This window comes from Solanum tuberosum, unplaced genomic scaffold (genome assembly GCF_000226075.1).
Source record: "Solanum tuberosum cultivar DM 1-3 516 R44 unplaced genomic scaffold, SolTub_3.0 scf00759, whole genome shotgun sequence".
NCBI classification, from domain to species: Eukaryota; Viridiplantae; Streptophyta; class Magnoliopsida; order Solanales; family Solanaceae; genus Solanum; species Solanum tuberosum.
Window position 1 is genome coordinate 98,446 of NW_006239712.1, and position 15,249 is coordinate 113,694.

A 15,249-nucleotide genomic window follows, 5' to 3' on the forward strand; every position below is an offset into this window, starting at 1 on the left:
GAGACATTGTTGATCTTAGATAAGATTTTATCAATTTTAGTTTCAAAAAACTTCTTTCGGCTGAGACAACGGTTACCGAAATTGCTAACATTAATCTTTAAGCAATAATTTTTTATTCAAATTTTTTATTATTTGTTAAAAATCTATCAAGAGCTCCTTTTTGGGATTTATTTAATTCTTCAAGTTCTCTTTTTCTCTCTTTATAGTAAAATCGAAATCATATTTTCTAGTTGACATATTTAAATTGAATAATTTTAATAATAACTAAAACAAGAATATATATACTTATGAACTAAGAATGTCAAGAAAAATAGATTTTCAAGAAAAAAAAACTATAAAATAAAGTTAGAATAATAAAACATGGCTCACAAATTTGATAAGTTGATAAAATAATATCAAAATAGTGTTGCATTCCTTCAATATAACGATTGCTTGTTGCACTTCTTGAGATTTTGAAGAAGACACCCAAAAGCATTTTTTGTTCTTTTGTAACTTGTAAGCAACAATAAGTAAAAAAAAATTGTAGGAAAGAGTTCAATATTAAGAATAAAAAATAATAAAATAGAGAACAAAAAAGATGAGTATCAGGTAAATAATAATATCGAATCAAATTTTAAGGAAATAAATAAGGAAACACAATTTCCCACTTAAGGAAATTATTCCCAAAAAATATTTCATTCCCTTAAAAAAGTGGGAAAAATAGCGATCATTTTGTTTATTTTTTGTAATATACTTCTTTCATGTTTTTTTTAAAAAATAAATTAAAGTACATATAATTTTTTTTATAATATATATAAGTATTTAAAAAATAATAATTGGGGACTCCTAAAAATATGGGGCCCCAAGCGATGTCTTTAGTGGCCTAGTGGTTAAGAATATATATAAAGTATTGACACCTCTTGAGATAAAGATAAGTTAAAGGTTTAGATGGTGTTTGGATTGATTTAAAAGTTGGTCAAACCTACTTTTAAGTCAGTTTTTGACTTTTGAAAGTGTTTGACAAATATAAAAAATAATTTAAAATAAGTCAAAAATGACTTAAAATAAGTTATGAAGTGTTTGACAAGGTATAAAAAGACTTCGTACACAATCAACGGAGGCCTTCCCGACATATGTTGCAACGTCTCCAATAACATGCTAAAATAAGTAAAAAATGACTTAAAATAAATTAGAAACCAAAAGTAGGTCTCTCCTACTTTTAATTTTTTGACTTAAAAGTCATTTCAATTTGACTTTTTATTTTTGACTTAAAAGCTACTTTTTTAAGCCAATCCAAATGGGTAGTCTAGTAGTTAAGGTATTGTGAAAATTCCTTGAGGTCGTGTGTTCAAGTCCTACTAGCAGTAGAGAGTGGGATTTTGGGGTAGCGAGGGTGAGATGATAAAGGAGTGGTTGCGTGGGGGGTTGTTGTGGATTGGGAGGAGACAATGTGGTTGGAAGGCCACTTAGGTAATTTGTTATCGAATACACCGTATGAAATTGATACCGAATACATCACATTGATGTTGCATACATGATACATTAGATATATATTTTATTGGTTTTTACTATTTTCACCACACAAGTCATTTTCCTTCACTTTTTTCTTGATTTGGCATATTTGATACCAGATACATGTATCTATTTATAGGTTATATCAAAGTATCTTTAAAATTGGATACACTAGATATTTGATACTAGATTTATAAGATGAAATTAATATTGAATATACTGGATAAAATTAATATTGAATACACTAGATGAAATTGACATTAGTATACACAATATGAAATTAATGCTGCATACATGATAATTTAGATGAAGTTAATGATGGATACAAATACATTGAATACATTAATACATATTTGATACTGAATATACAAATACATGGAATTATAAAATACAGACACATTATAAATACAAAAAGGGAGAAAGGCTAGCATAAAAAGATATATCTTGTAATTTTTTTTGTATAACCACTATTAATGGACTACACTTTTACCCAACTTTCTTGCATAGTACAAGGTGCCTAACTTTAAAAAAACCATATAATAAAATTTAATTAAAATCCAGCCACACAGCCCTATTTCATGGAAAGTGTTCACAACATTTTTTTCTGTTTATAGAAAGTGGTCACAACATCTGAGTTAGATCCATTTACCAAGAGAGAGTTTTCAAAATTCAAGCTATTTGTTACACAACTAAAATGCCCTTAAAACTATTTACAAAAAAATATATATTTAGAAATATCTAATCTTTACGACCAAAAACCTGAAAGTGCTTCTAAACTAATATATATATATATATATTTTAGGAAAACATTTTCCTTCGTACCAAACACACCCTTAGAAATATCTAATCTTTACAAAAAAAGAAAAGAAAAAAAGAAAAATTGTGGAAAATGAATGAAAAAGGAAGTTAGAGATTTTATTTTGGAAATGAATTTTTGAGATTGCAAAAAAATATCTAAGAAATAAAATAGTGAAAAATATTAATCAAACTGAAAAATCACAAGTATGAGTCACTAACATATGATTTTTGGCTTATTTTAACTCGTAAGCACTTTTGATGCTTAGCGCATAAATAAAGCCAAAACAATGTTTATAAGTTAGTTTGACCAGCTTAAACGCCCCACGTAATGGTTACATGTCATATTCAGGCATGAAAAACCCTTAGCAAATGCTGAACTAAGTAAGTCACTAGTAAACCAAGGGCACACACATGCTAAGCAATCAATTTTCAATTTCCACAATATAAAGGTAAGATAAACTTTTGAATTTTGGTATATAAACACAAAGTCATGACTATGTTAACCCCATCCAAAAGAAAGGGAGTAAAAGAATGAGCCCATAGGGAACAAAAATAGATGTCTAAAAACTATACAACATCATTGAGGAAATGGAAATGAATATGAGATCAACAAATGCAACTACTTTGTTCTTCAGGATTTGTAAGGTCCTTGAATGTCATTTGCATGAACCTGAAAAGATTAACAGATTCTGAATTAGACTGTGAAGATGTCAAGGTGTTACATAGTTCTGAGCAGCTACAATGTGATCAGTGCTAAGAACCTTAAAAGTTGAATTGATCAAGTTCAAATCGTAAATTGGATTCTGGTTCAGAGAAACCTTAAATCGAAAGAGGAAAATAAGGCAACAAAGCTGAATGAAAAGCTAAGCACATATCGCTACTCTGAGTTAGATTTCCATGGCATTTCTTCTGTGTTTCTATCATAGAACTGGCAATTAGATAACTCTAGTTCTCTTTACTTCCTTTATTTAGTCACTAAAATATTGAGCTAGTGAAGGAAGACGATACATGAGAGGGTTCATTAATGCAATAACAACTATATGTCAATACCAAGCTACAGGGAATTGGTTATATGAATCATCACTTTCCATTTCACTTAAAACATTCATAATGAGAATGGGTAACTAGGAGGTGAAGAGTGATTTGATCCGATTACTATAGTTGTTTATTGCACAACAAACTATCAAATGCTATGTGTACTGAAAAATGCTAGAATTCAATCAATCAGTAGTGAAACTAATCAAAAAATACCCAATTTCTGGAGAACATGATAACAATGAACATACTGAGAACCTGGTAAGTGATTAGTATCTATTTACTGAACTTAAAGGTTTGCACATGGAATTAAATAAAGCCAGATAACAATCCAACAAAACCAGAAGGAAGTAAAACCAAAATTAGATCAGCAACAAAGATAATACCTCATGAGAGAATGACAAGTCCAAGGTACATCGCTCCGCAAAGAAATATAAAAGATATCATTCCCCTGCAAAACAGTCCAAGCAACAAACAGATTTGTGATTCACAAATGATGAATTAAACTCCTACCATTCTTTAGTTCAAATTCACTTTGAAGCTACGACTAACCAGATAACTCCCCAACCAACACCATTACAAGGACAGGGACAGAGTTCCGCAAACTTCTCAGCATCACTTGAGTTCACTCTTCTAGATATTAAGTCATCATATATATCTGCATTGTCATATATATGTCAGATTTTGTCATGCCATCTGGGAAAAATGAGATCCTAGAGAATGGATAGTTTGTACCATAAACTGAAAACAAGCTGTTCATAACACCTGCAGTTCACCAAGAAGGAATGTAAGCAACACAACAAACCAAACTAAAATGCAGAAAAGGTAGGGGACAGGATAAGTCCATACCTATGAAGAGAATTACATATCGGAGAATGCGAACTGTTGTTAGTTGTTGCAGAACCCATATTACAGCAATAAAAATGATAAATCCTGGCAAGTCCAGTCTGTGGGGATCAGTGACTAAGCACAAAAGCAAATGCATATCAAGTATTGACACTGATCAAGATCCTGAATATACAAACCTATGCAAAGTCCTCGCAGTGTCCACTGTTCAAGAAAGTAAACCATGTAAGATTCTTGAAATCCTTATAAAAATAATAATTTTAGACTAGATCTACAACATAAAATTTAGGAATATGCACATATTATACTATCTTGTGAAAAAATAATGTAAAGAGTGAATTATCTGCTGTCAATGTACAAGATCAATTTCAAGTCTTTTTAAAAAAAAAACTTAGCTCCTTACATTTTGGGCAATAAAGAGCACAATGAGCAGAGCAGCAATGAAACAACCAGCAGCAATCTTTGCAGTGAGAAGATTTGTCGATGCAAGTATGAGAACCATCCCCCAAAAAGACGAACCAAGATCTTCGGGAAAGTACAACTTTGATCAGAAAAATTAAAGGTAGCCAGAAGTTAAATGGACAAAGTAATCTGCACCTAGAAAAGTAACTTAAAGCACATCATCAACAGGGAACTTGAGTAGGGAACACTTCACTGTCTTTTAAAAACGAAATAAGCAAGCACTTCAGTAAGATTTTGGAATTTTTTAAAAGAAAGTATTACATCCAGCAGGCAAGATCAACCAATAAACACCACCACGTGTTTGTGTTACTCCCCCCTCATTGGCATGAACTTGCATTCCTTCCACCTGTAACCACAAAACATACGGTTTAGAATATAAAATCACAGATCTCCTAAATAGTATCAACTTGAATTTACCAGGGAAACCAAAAAGCACAACTAAAGCATTGCCCTATCAGTCTCCTAGACTTAGTCATATGGAACAATACGAGATTAGTTGGATGTCTTCAGCTTCCCCTTTTCAAATTAATCTAGTATCATCTACATCTTCCAGCTTTACGAAATTGATCCCTCTTTCACTCTATTTTTTTTCCATGCTAGTTTTGTTCTTCCTCTTCTTTTACTCGTTCAATTAGAAACCTATCACTCTCTTTTTTCCTTCAGTAGGTGCAAACCAGCAATTCTTTGAAGATGTCAAATCCACCTCACCCATTTCTCTGAACTTAGCTTCTACGGTCATTGAATTGCATGTAGCCAAAAACATAAGTTTTATTATGAAATTCTTACTTTTGCAAAATCTATACGGGTTTGGCTCTTGTTAAATCAAGAAGGAGATGGAACATTTCAGATTTGGACAAAAACAACCAATTTTCATCAATATGAGCATGCTTAAAATTATATGATTTCAATGGAGTGTACCAGACTCAAACATCGAAGGACAGAATGGTAGTCTTGCCTTTCTATTTTCCTCAGTCAAATTTGGCTTTATGGCATTGGTATGTGTCCTCATAGCTCCCCTTTAATACGCCAAAGAAACCTTGTCGTAACAGAGAACTGAGAAGGAGCTATGAGGGCGCATACCAACGCCATAATGCCTCATTTTGATGGAGGAAAATAAGAAGACAAGACTTCATTTCTCTCTAGTAATGATTGAGACAGGCACATTCCATTCAAATTCTATATTTCAGACGTGTTCAATTATGTTCGTATTGATGAAACATGGTTCTTTCAGTCAAATATTTTTTTGAAGGTTCTTTCTTCTTTTTAAAGACGAGCCAAACCCATATAGATCTTTCAAAAGTAAGAATTTCAAAACAAAGTTATGTTTATGACTGTTGTTGTGCACCCTATATATAACTATAAGGTATTTTTTTAGCGAATATATATAGATTTTGAATCTCCTGAGGCCTGAAGACTAGCGGGCCTTGAAGTTCCAAGTTCAAATCTCAGGACCTACATTTTTGTTTTTCGAACTCCCTTAGAGAAAATCCTGAATCCATCACCAGAAATAACTACAAAGTGCCACATATGAAAAAGACAAGCTAGAACGAGAGAGAACTCTTCCCATTCAAATTCGTTGTTATATTGACATGGTTAAGAAGTTTTAGCTCTACTTTAAGATGATACCTGATACTAATATATCAAGGTTTTGTATACAACTTATTATTTTTAAAGTTCTTCTCTATTTTATTGCTTTGGCTATCACGTAGTTTTTGTATAACCTCTGTTTTGTATAGACTTGTGCATTTAAACAAGCTAGAAACATTAAGTTTGTAGTTTTTTTATAACCTCTCTTTGTAAAGAATCGTGTATTTAAAGATGTTAGTGAACACTAAGACTTTAGTTTTTGTATAACTTCTCTCTTTGTAAGGATACACACATTTAAAGAAGTTGTAAATATGACCATGTTGTAGGCGGAGATTGGTCTCATCAATGGCAATTGCATCATTCGTTCTTGTTCGTCCACTGTTTTGGCAATCTAGTTAATTTGTACTTTAGTATGGTGTGATAAAAAAGAAGAATTTTTATTGAAATTATTTCATTGGTACCTTCAAATTTTTGAAGATTTGTGACAAAAAAAAATAAAAAAATTCTAAAATCATTTAGCGAAGGAGATAGGACTGTTGTTGCTCATGCATTTTATAAGGGAACTTTTGTACATGTTGGTACATTTAAGATGTTTGCGGACTTATCTCAAGAAATTTTAAATTTCTGGAGAGTTGCTTTTCTTCATCTAAAGACGCAGATGCTAAAATCATTTGATTGAATAGAAGACTGTATTGTCCTCTATAATCGTTTTACGAGCATTACTAAGCACTTTAATTAAGTGAGTGTCTGTGGTTGACAATCTAGTGACCCTAGTCAAATAGTGTCGCTTTATATCTTCAATGTGTCTTTAGTGGTAGTTTTGAGATAAGAAAACAAAGCTTCATTTTCAGGGAAAATAAGTGTAATTCCAAAAAAGAAAAAGGTAAAATGATACCAAAAGGGGAAATCCTAAAAGGAATGACGGGAATGGTATTGAAATCTTAAAAGTAAAGGATTACCAAATATATAAGTGTCTCATTCTTTTTGGAACAAACTAAACAGGAAATTGTGTCACATAAACTGGAATGAAGGAAAGCATAATTATAAGTATCATTTTACAATTATTTCTAGAAATCATAAAATTTTAACATTTTTTTTTAACTTGAACAAGAAATATGGGAGATTTTATGCCTGTTAATAACAAATTAGTAGCTTTTTTGACCAGATTTCTAAAATCAATTTATTTTGAAAAGTATTTTTTTTTTAAAAAGTACTTTTAGTGAGAAACAACTTGTGTTTGACATTGGCTTAATCAATTTGAAAAACATTTTTGAGCAACAATTAGTGTTTGACCAAGTATTTAAAAAATGTTTCAAAATATATTTTCTCAAAGATGCTTTTCAAAAAAAAAGTACTGTTGGGGAGAAACTAAGTTTTTAGCTTCTCAAAAACAGCTTCTACTTCTACTTCAAAAACACTTTTCTTCTCCTAAAGCTTGGCCAAATACCTCAACTTTGAAAAAAAAAAAACATTGCCAAACAGGCTATAAATATGTTTGATCTTTGTTGCCAAAAAAATATGTTTGGAAAATTTCTGATAGAACTACACAAGTAATCCAGGAACTAAAAAATTCAAAGAACATCTTAAGACAAAAGTCAAGTCATTTTCCTTTTATCTCTTAAAATAACACATGCATAAACACAAGAAAAGAGCAATAAAACCGAAACTTGAAGTCTTATATCTCTTTATCTGAACCAAAAACTAGAACATTTCACCCAAGTCTATGGGACTGCAGTACAGCGACATTAGAAATAAGTACTTTTAATACAAACTGAAGCTCTTGAAGGCCCTAAACCGTCATATAATAGAATAAAACTAGACTGAGATTCACCCAATGAACAAGTAATCACATGAGATTACAGATCATTTGCATCTAATACATGACAAAAGAGAATTTACCTGACCACATGTGAGCTTACAAGCGATCGCATGACTTGCTTCATGAAGAAATACAGTAATGAGCTTGAAAGGTGTCAGGAGAAATGTCCTCCATAACTGTTTTGATATTCAGAAGGGGGAAAAAATAGCAAAATGAATATGAAAAATCTTACGAAAAAACCAGAGAGAAGTACAAAACAGTTGGGGATATTTTATGGAAACTATACAAAGATAAAATGAATCTTTTTTTATGGCAACTCATGTATATCATTTGCACACGAGTTGGTATTGCATTTTGTTAATGCTAACTGCCTTACACATCTTATATTTATTCTCAGGAAGACCAGTAACAACTCACATGAGGTGTTTTTTTTGGTGAAGAACTCACATGAGGTGTTATGACCATATACATATATCATGATTATCTTCTCAATGCAAGTACCGCATCAAAGTATTTACACATGCTTCTGAGATGAATGCAGTGTTGTAACTTATGAACATGTTGAGGAAATAGTGACTTGCTTCGCTAAATAACCTTAACAATTTAAAAAGACTCAACTGCATGAGGGTAAAGCAGTAGGTTTCCGATAAAGTGATCCTCGAACCTAAAAGATATTGGGATACACATGTGGACGTACCTCAGTACTTTAATTTGGTTTAAAAAATGTACTGAAGAAACTATTTTATACAATATACAGTGACTTTGAACAAAAAACAGGTGGACAGATTTTCCTATCTTTCACAAAGTATTCAATATGTTGAGTCATAAGATACCGTTTCAAAACTTTGACGACACACATCATGTCGACCAATCAAAATTCTTGTTAAAGATATTCATGAATTGCCAAGCAGTACCCATCCTAACGCTGCTATGACTTGGTCCTCCATGGTTTGGTCTATACTGGGATTCAAACCTTGGTCCTCCATGGTTTCATTCTAGTTTAATCAACCATTAAGCCACACCTTTCAGCGCTAGCTAAACATTTCACCTACACATAAATCCTTATTCCTATCAACACATAATTGGGAACAGACTCCTAAACTAACCATTTCCTCAAGATCACTGCTCGACCAGTAATTTCTTATGGTGTTGACTGTTAAGGACCAGAACAAAAAGATATGAAGATAGAATACATTCTATATAATAGTCTGCTCCTCCTTTCAAACTGAATCTGACTTCATAATAGTTTTTGGACATTCTCTTCTTATACCCAAACTTCATTTTTTTTTTGACAACAAAATGAAGTAAATAAAGGCCAACAATACTACTCAGAAGCTCTAATTAGTAATAAATCCCAACTTTAATCCTGGATGACCCATTGTATCCCATCAAACTTGGAATTATTTTATCACACCAACGGATGGGATAAATTAGTCAGGACTATAATCCCAGGATAATTTAGTCTGCGAACTAAACGACTCCTACAGCTATAGATAGATACTAGTTAAACAGAGCCAGCTTTAAATTTTTTAAAAAGTTCAAGCTTCAGAAGGACCCAAAAGAATTATTAAATTCCCTTTTCAACTTTTTTATCAAACAATACTAATAACCTTGAAATTTTACATTCCTCTCCTAATTAGCCACAAAAATCAAAACAGGAACATATAACTGCAAAAGTTAAGCAAAAAGCTCTTCGCTTACAAGTCTCCAACTACCAATAAAAACCAAAACTTGATCCAAAAAGGGAAAAAAAACAACATTCCATACTCCTAAAATCACAATGTAGCAAAACCAAAGAGAGATAGAGACAGAAACGTACAACAAGAATGGCGACAGTGAAAACACCAATGGTAACAAGAAAGAGCTTTTGGTCACGATTACAACAATTCTGAAGCTCCCAATTCGGATTCATCTCTCTTTTTACAACCCCAAATCGTTAAATCCTCCAAAACCTTCAACTTTTACTCCTAAATCCCAAAATTTCAAGCTTTTATTCCTTCTACCAAATCAGTTTGAAATTTTCAGCGTTGAATGTGGGTTTGGTCAACAACCCAGTTTGGGAATTTGCGTGTATTGGCTCTCAGCACTGTAACTTCTACGAAAGTGAAAGAGAACAATGACCGGAGAAGCAACAAGAATGGTGATGAAACGATACCGTTTTTTCTCAATCAATCATCTCTTCTTGCCTATGTAAAACAACAGCAAAAGACTTTTGTCGTTTACTATGTCAAACTTTTGAAGAATTGAAGACTAGTCATTTGTTAAGATCTTTCTTCTTTTACCCAATTGGTGGTTGCCACGCGGATACTCTTGTCAAATACTAGAAAGACAACTTTATATATTTAAAACTTTTAAAATCCAAACTTTTGAATATCATGAAAGAAATACAATGACACCAACAAGGTTGTGATGGAATAGTAAGTTTTCTTTCATGATCTTGAGTCTCATGAAGTTTGAAAGCACTTGTGTTAGGAGATATTTAGCCCCAATGTGGAGCCACTCTAATAGAAATATCGAACATCGGGTGAGAAACTTATAAAAAATGAAGATCAATAATGGCTTGTAATATCTGAATAGGGTTGTTACAGTTCAGTTTGAATTGATTTGTAGGGCCTCTTTAGACTTGATTTAAAATTAAGTTATTTTGAAGTTGAAATTTTTTATTTTGATGAGCAGTATGAATTTCTTATATTGTATTTTTTTTCATAATAATGACAAGATTTTTATTCAAGAGATTCAGTCTCGAAATCATGCCTTGAGGGGAATGCTTTCAATCCTACCGAGGATTTTATGAATCATCTTTTGGGAAGTGAGAAGTACTGGACAACACCCCCCCCCCCCCCAAAATTCATTCATAGATTTCCGTCACTACATGCATGCTTATTGTCCCTACTTAACTACATGGTAGTGGAGTGGTCTACAAAGCGCAGTTGCTAGAGCACGATAGAATTAAAAGTAATTATTTCAGCAAGAGCAGAACACTATGATTCCTGAAAATTATCAAAACTTCATCAACTCTTAGACAATCTTACCAAATGAGCAAATTATAGTTCATAAACAAGGTATCATAATTTTCTAAGATATCACATTAATAAATCATATATCTTCATTTTTTAAAAATAAATAAATGCTTGTAGTTATTATTACAATTTTTTCTAATATACATTATTTTACAAATATTTCTTAGTCTACAAAAATCAACAACAATAATAACTAATTATTCTTTAATATAATCCTTCTATATGACATAAAATTTCTTCATGTCAAAGTCTTTCTTTTTTATAAATAAAAGTTAAAGAAATCAAACATTTTAACTAAAATGGTAAATATTTTAGCATACTTTATAAAGATATCAATTGTGATTAGATAATGTAAACAGAGTATTTCGCACCAAAATCATTTAAATTATATAAGTCAAAATCAAATTTCTAATTTGTATTAACAAAGACAATATGAAATATATTTGAATAGGAATGTTTTAATGAATTAAAACAATGAGAAATTAAACTTTCCACGAGCATTAATATTACTCAAATCTAAAAGTTTAACTTTAAGATTTTAAGTTTTGTGCACTATCGGTATATCAAATTTCTACACCATCAAAATCTATGTAATGTAATACAAATCCAGATCTTGATGTTTTGATACTAAATAAGTAAAAATTAATTAGAAGATAGAAAAGAATCATTATAAGTGTACTATAATAAAACAATTTAATTTTCAACTTGAAATAGGTAAACGTTTAATGTGCTAACGAATTTTAATAAGCACTATTTTAAATGCAACACAAGGTGCTAGGCTTCATGTTTGGTATATGAAATTTCTACGCCATCAAAATCTATGTATGTAATACAAATTCAGATCTTGATGTTTTGATACTAAATAAGTAAAAAATAATTAGAAGATAGAAAAGAATCATTATAAGTGTACTATAATAAAACAATTTAATTTTCAACTTGAAATAGGTAAACGTTTAATGTGCTAACGAATTTTAATAAGCACTATTTTAAATGCAACACAAGGTGCTAGGCTCCATGTTAAAATAATGAATATTATTTATTTACTATGTAAATTTCAATTGAACAATCACTTTGGTTGATTGGTCAAGGGGTGGCCAAATTTCCTTAATACTATTTACTCTTCCGTAAATTACAGTTTTATTATAAAAAAAAACCTAAGTATAATACTATTTTAAAATTGCTATATTTCCATTCAAAATTAAATTACTTAATAATGTAAAAAATTGTATATACTAATAGTTCATCAAACTTAATCTCACACAAAAATCAAACCAAAGAACAAGATTGAATGAGTTTCCTAATTAAAAAGTCAACCAAAATCTTATTATTTATTTTTTTTATGACAAGGGAAATCACATAGGAGAGGTAACTCGTACTAGGCAAGTCCGATGCGACGAGCTCGATCCAGAAGGCAAATCCCTTGCTTTCGCCGGCAAGGAGTTTTGAATTTGAGACCTCCAACATGGAAGTCCATGCCCAAACCACTGAGTCACCCCAAAGGGTAAAATCTTATTAAGATCGATATGAATCTAAGATTTTTTTCTTAAAAACATAGTCCATTTTATAATACTAATAACAAGATATTCTCATAATAATTTTCTTAATCATTTGATATTTGGAATTCACCAGTCTTAGAAATTGAGATTTATGCTTTGTACTGTCCATTCAATAAAGAATTATTTTGTTACAAGGAATTTTTCTTTCCAAAAGCTCAAATTTAGAAAGCTCAAATTTAGAGATATTTAATTAAGAATAAAAAAATCTACTCAAAAATTGATATCATTTCTATAATTTTCATCTTTTATTCTTATTCATCCCTTTCTTTAATATTTTAAACCAGAAAACAAGTAATATACAAAGGAGAAAAGGTATACTGTAGCATTTTAAAAAAAAAAATATATATATTAATATCGAAAATCATACTTGTAGCATACTTGTAGCATAATACATACTTGTAGCATCACTGAAACAAACTAAAACAAAACATAAAGAAAAACATATTGCAAAATTCTAAAATAATATTGATTTGAAATGATAATAACTTGGGCTAATATCACTTATGAAGCGCTAGGTGCATTTTTCAAAGATAAAGCCTCATTTTCCAACTTCTCTAAACGATAATTCATTTTAGAGACGGTAGTACTTAACCATGCTTCAAATGTTGTTATTTCATCTACATTTAATTGGTCAATTGATTTCCACTTACTTCTTTCGCCATTTTCTTCGATTTGACTAAGTTGAACTAGTGTTTGAGCATATTCAATTTCTTCTACGCACTCAAGCCTTTTCCCATAGCATTTAGGTGATTGTTGAGTTGATTCACCTTATTTCGTGCTTGATCTGCATCTAGGCGAGTGTTTTCACTTAATTGTGAATTGGAATTCAAAAAACGCTCAATGACCGCTTAAGTTGTTGGGTGGAAAAATGAGAAAGGGTTATTTGCAGGTGAAAATAGTACTATTCCAATATCAACATCGCACAAATCAACAAGTTCGCTTGCCATTTTGTATAGACTCGAGCGACGGTTGGAAAACGCTACACTGCGAGTGCGTTGATTTTCTATTTTTGACATTGGAAATGTTTGTCGCACTCTAGTCTTCTTACTCTCCATCGCTAAAATTATAAAGAACAAGAATAAAATAAAAGTTTATCTAAGAACTAATATGTTCTTTTTTTAAGAAATGACACTTGTGTGAAATAGAATATAGTGGCACTATATATATACATCAAAAACTTCTTCGCAATACATTTCTTACCAAATCATGTGATTGAAAATAGTTAAAGATATCTGACATTTTAAGCTAAAAGGATAAATATTTTAACACACATTATAAACTTATCAATAGTGGTTAGATAGTATGAGGATAATTCAAAGAAATACCAATTATGCACAATAATCTTTTAAATTTTATAGTCAAAGTCAAAGTCAAATATAATTTAAATAAATATTTGAATAGATATGTTTCAATGAATTAAGACAATACAAATTCAAACTTTCCATGTGCACTAATGATAATCAAATATAAAATTTTAACTTTAGTTAAAAATTTCTTCCAAAATTAATTACAAGATCTACTGAAAAGAAACATTATAAGTGAACCAACTATGATAAAAATCTAAATTTAATTTGAAATAGGTAAATATTTAATGTACTTACTAAGTTTAGGCAATCTTTCTTGATCTCTCAAGTTGGTGAACGAAATTGACTTTTGTAACATGACTAGATTTCATTCATCTTGCCTTATTTTTAGACATTCAAGTAAGAAGTTCAACAATTCTTCCTCTAATGCTTCCCGTTCAGTTTTCTTCATTTCATCATTTTGTTGTGTTTGTGTGAGACTGTTGTTTTCGACTTTTCTTACCTTGTTTGTTGAGTAGTTGACGATCTTCTTTAAGAGAATTTCAATCTTAACACTCATTATGAATCAACTAATAATTTTACTATATTTTTTCATTATTAGGATGTATTATGTTAGGATCTATTGCACAAATAAATCACGACAACATTATGGAAGTTCCTAGATTGTGTAAATAAACCTTCTATAAAAAAAACAAAAAATCATGTAAATTCACAAGCAAATATTATTGTGAAAATTAAGGGAGAGTGTCATTTTAGAAAAAAATACAATAATTTCTGATTCCTCGAGCTTAGGATTCAATTACAGGGGTAGCCGATAGATCAACTCATTTCAAGGTTAACCCGTCTATCAAGCATTATCGACTTACAATAGATTTTTACATTTTAATAAATCAAGAAATTAACGAATCACATTGATCATAACAGTTATATCGAGATTAAGAGTATAAATATATTTAGTGATCTAGAAAGTGGTTTTGTTTATATTCAATACATAAACAATCATCTTTACTCAGTCCATTCAATATTACACACAAAGCGTACTAATACAAGAATTAGAATGCGACTACTTTAATAATCAAGATAAAAAAATTCTCTATATTTCTCACCATCTTTAATCACAAAATTAAAACTTTAACATCCACATTCATTCTCTTCTGCTTTGACGATCAGTACTAAATTTTTCAAAAAAACAATCGATAGAACATAGTATATAGTATCGACTACTATCTAAATCAAATGAAACATCTAACTAAACTAATGTTTTTCTCAGAGTAAACATATAATGTCACGATCCAGACCGTCGTGATTGGCACCCGCCCTAATCCTCCAGT

At 30.7% G+C, this 15,249-nt stretch overlaps 1 protein-coding gene across 1 annotated transcript; it reads right to left on the reverse strand.

The window, feature by feature from the left end:
• Positions 1-2,704: 2,704 nt before the first annotated feature.
• On the reverse strand, positions 2,705-10,264 carry LOC102587054 (uncharacterized). The gene is made up of 10 exons (XM_006367441.2): positions 9,858-10,264; positions 8,119-8,214; positions 4,894-4,978; positions 4,574-4,695; positions 4,350-4,374; positions 4,174-4,257; positions 4,060-4,089; positions 3,877-3,982; positions 3,711-3,775; positions 2,705-2,959 (listed from the first exon to the last, which is right to left on the reverse strand). Exons 1-9 carry the CDS (start codon positions 9,948-9,950, stop codon positions 3,712-3,714), a joined length of 705 nt encoding a protein of 234 aa, XP_006367503.1. The 5' UTR covers positions 9,951-10,264; the 3' UTR covers positions 2,705-2,959; position 3,711.
• Positions 10,265-15,249: the final 4,985 nt, after the last annotated feature.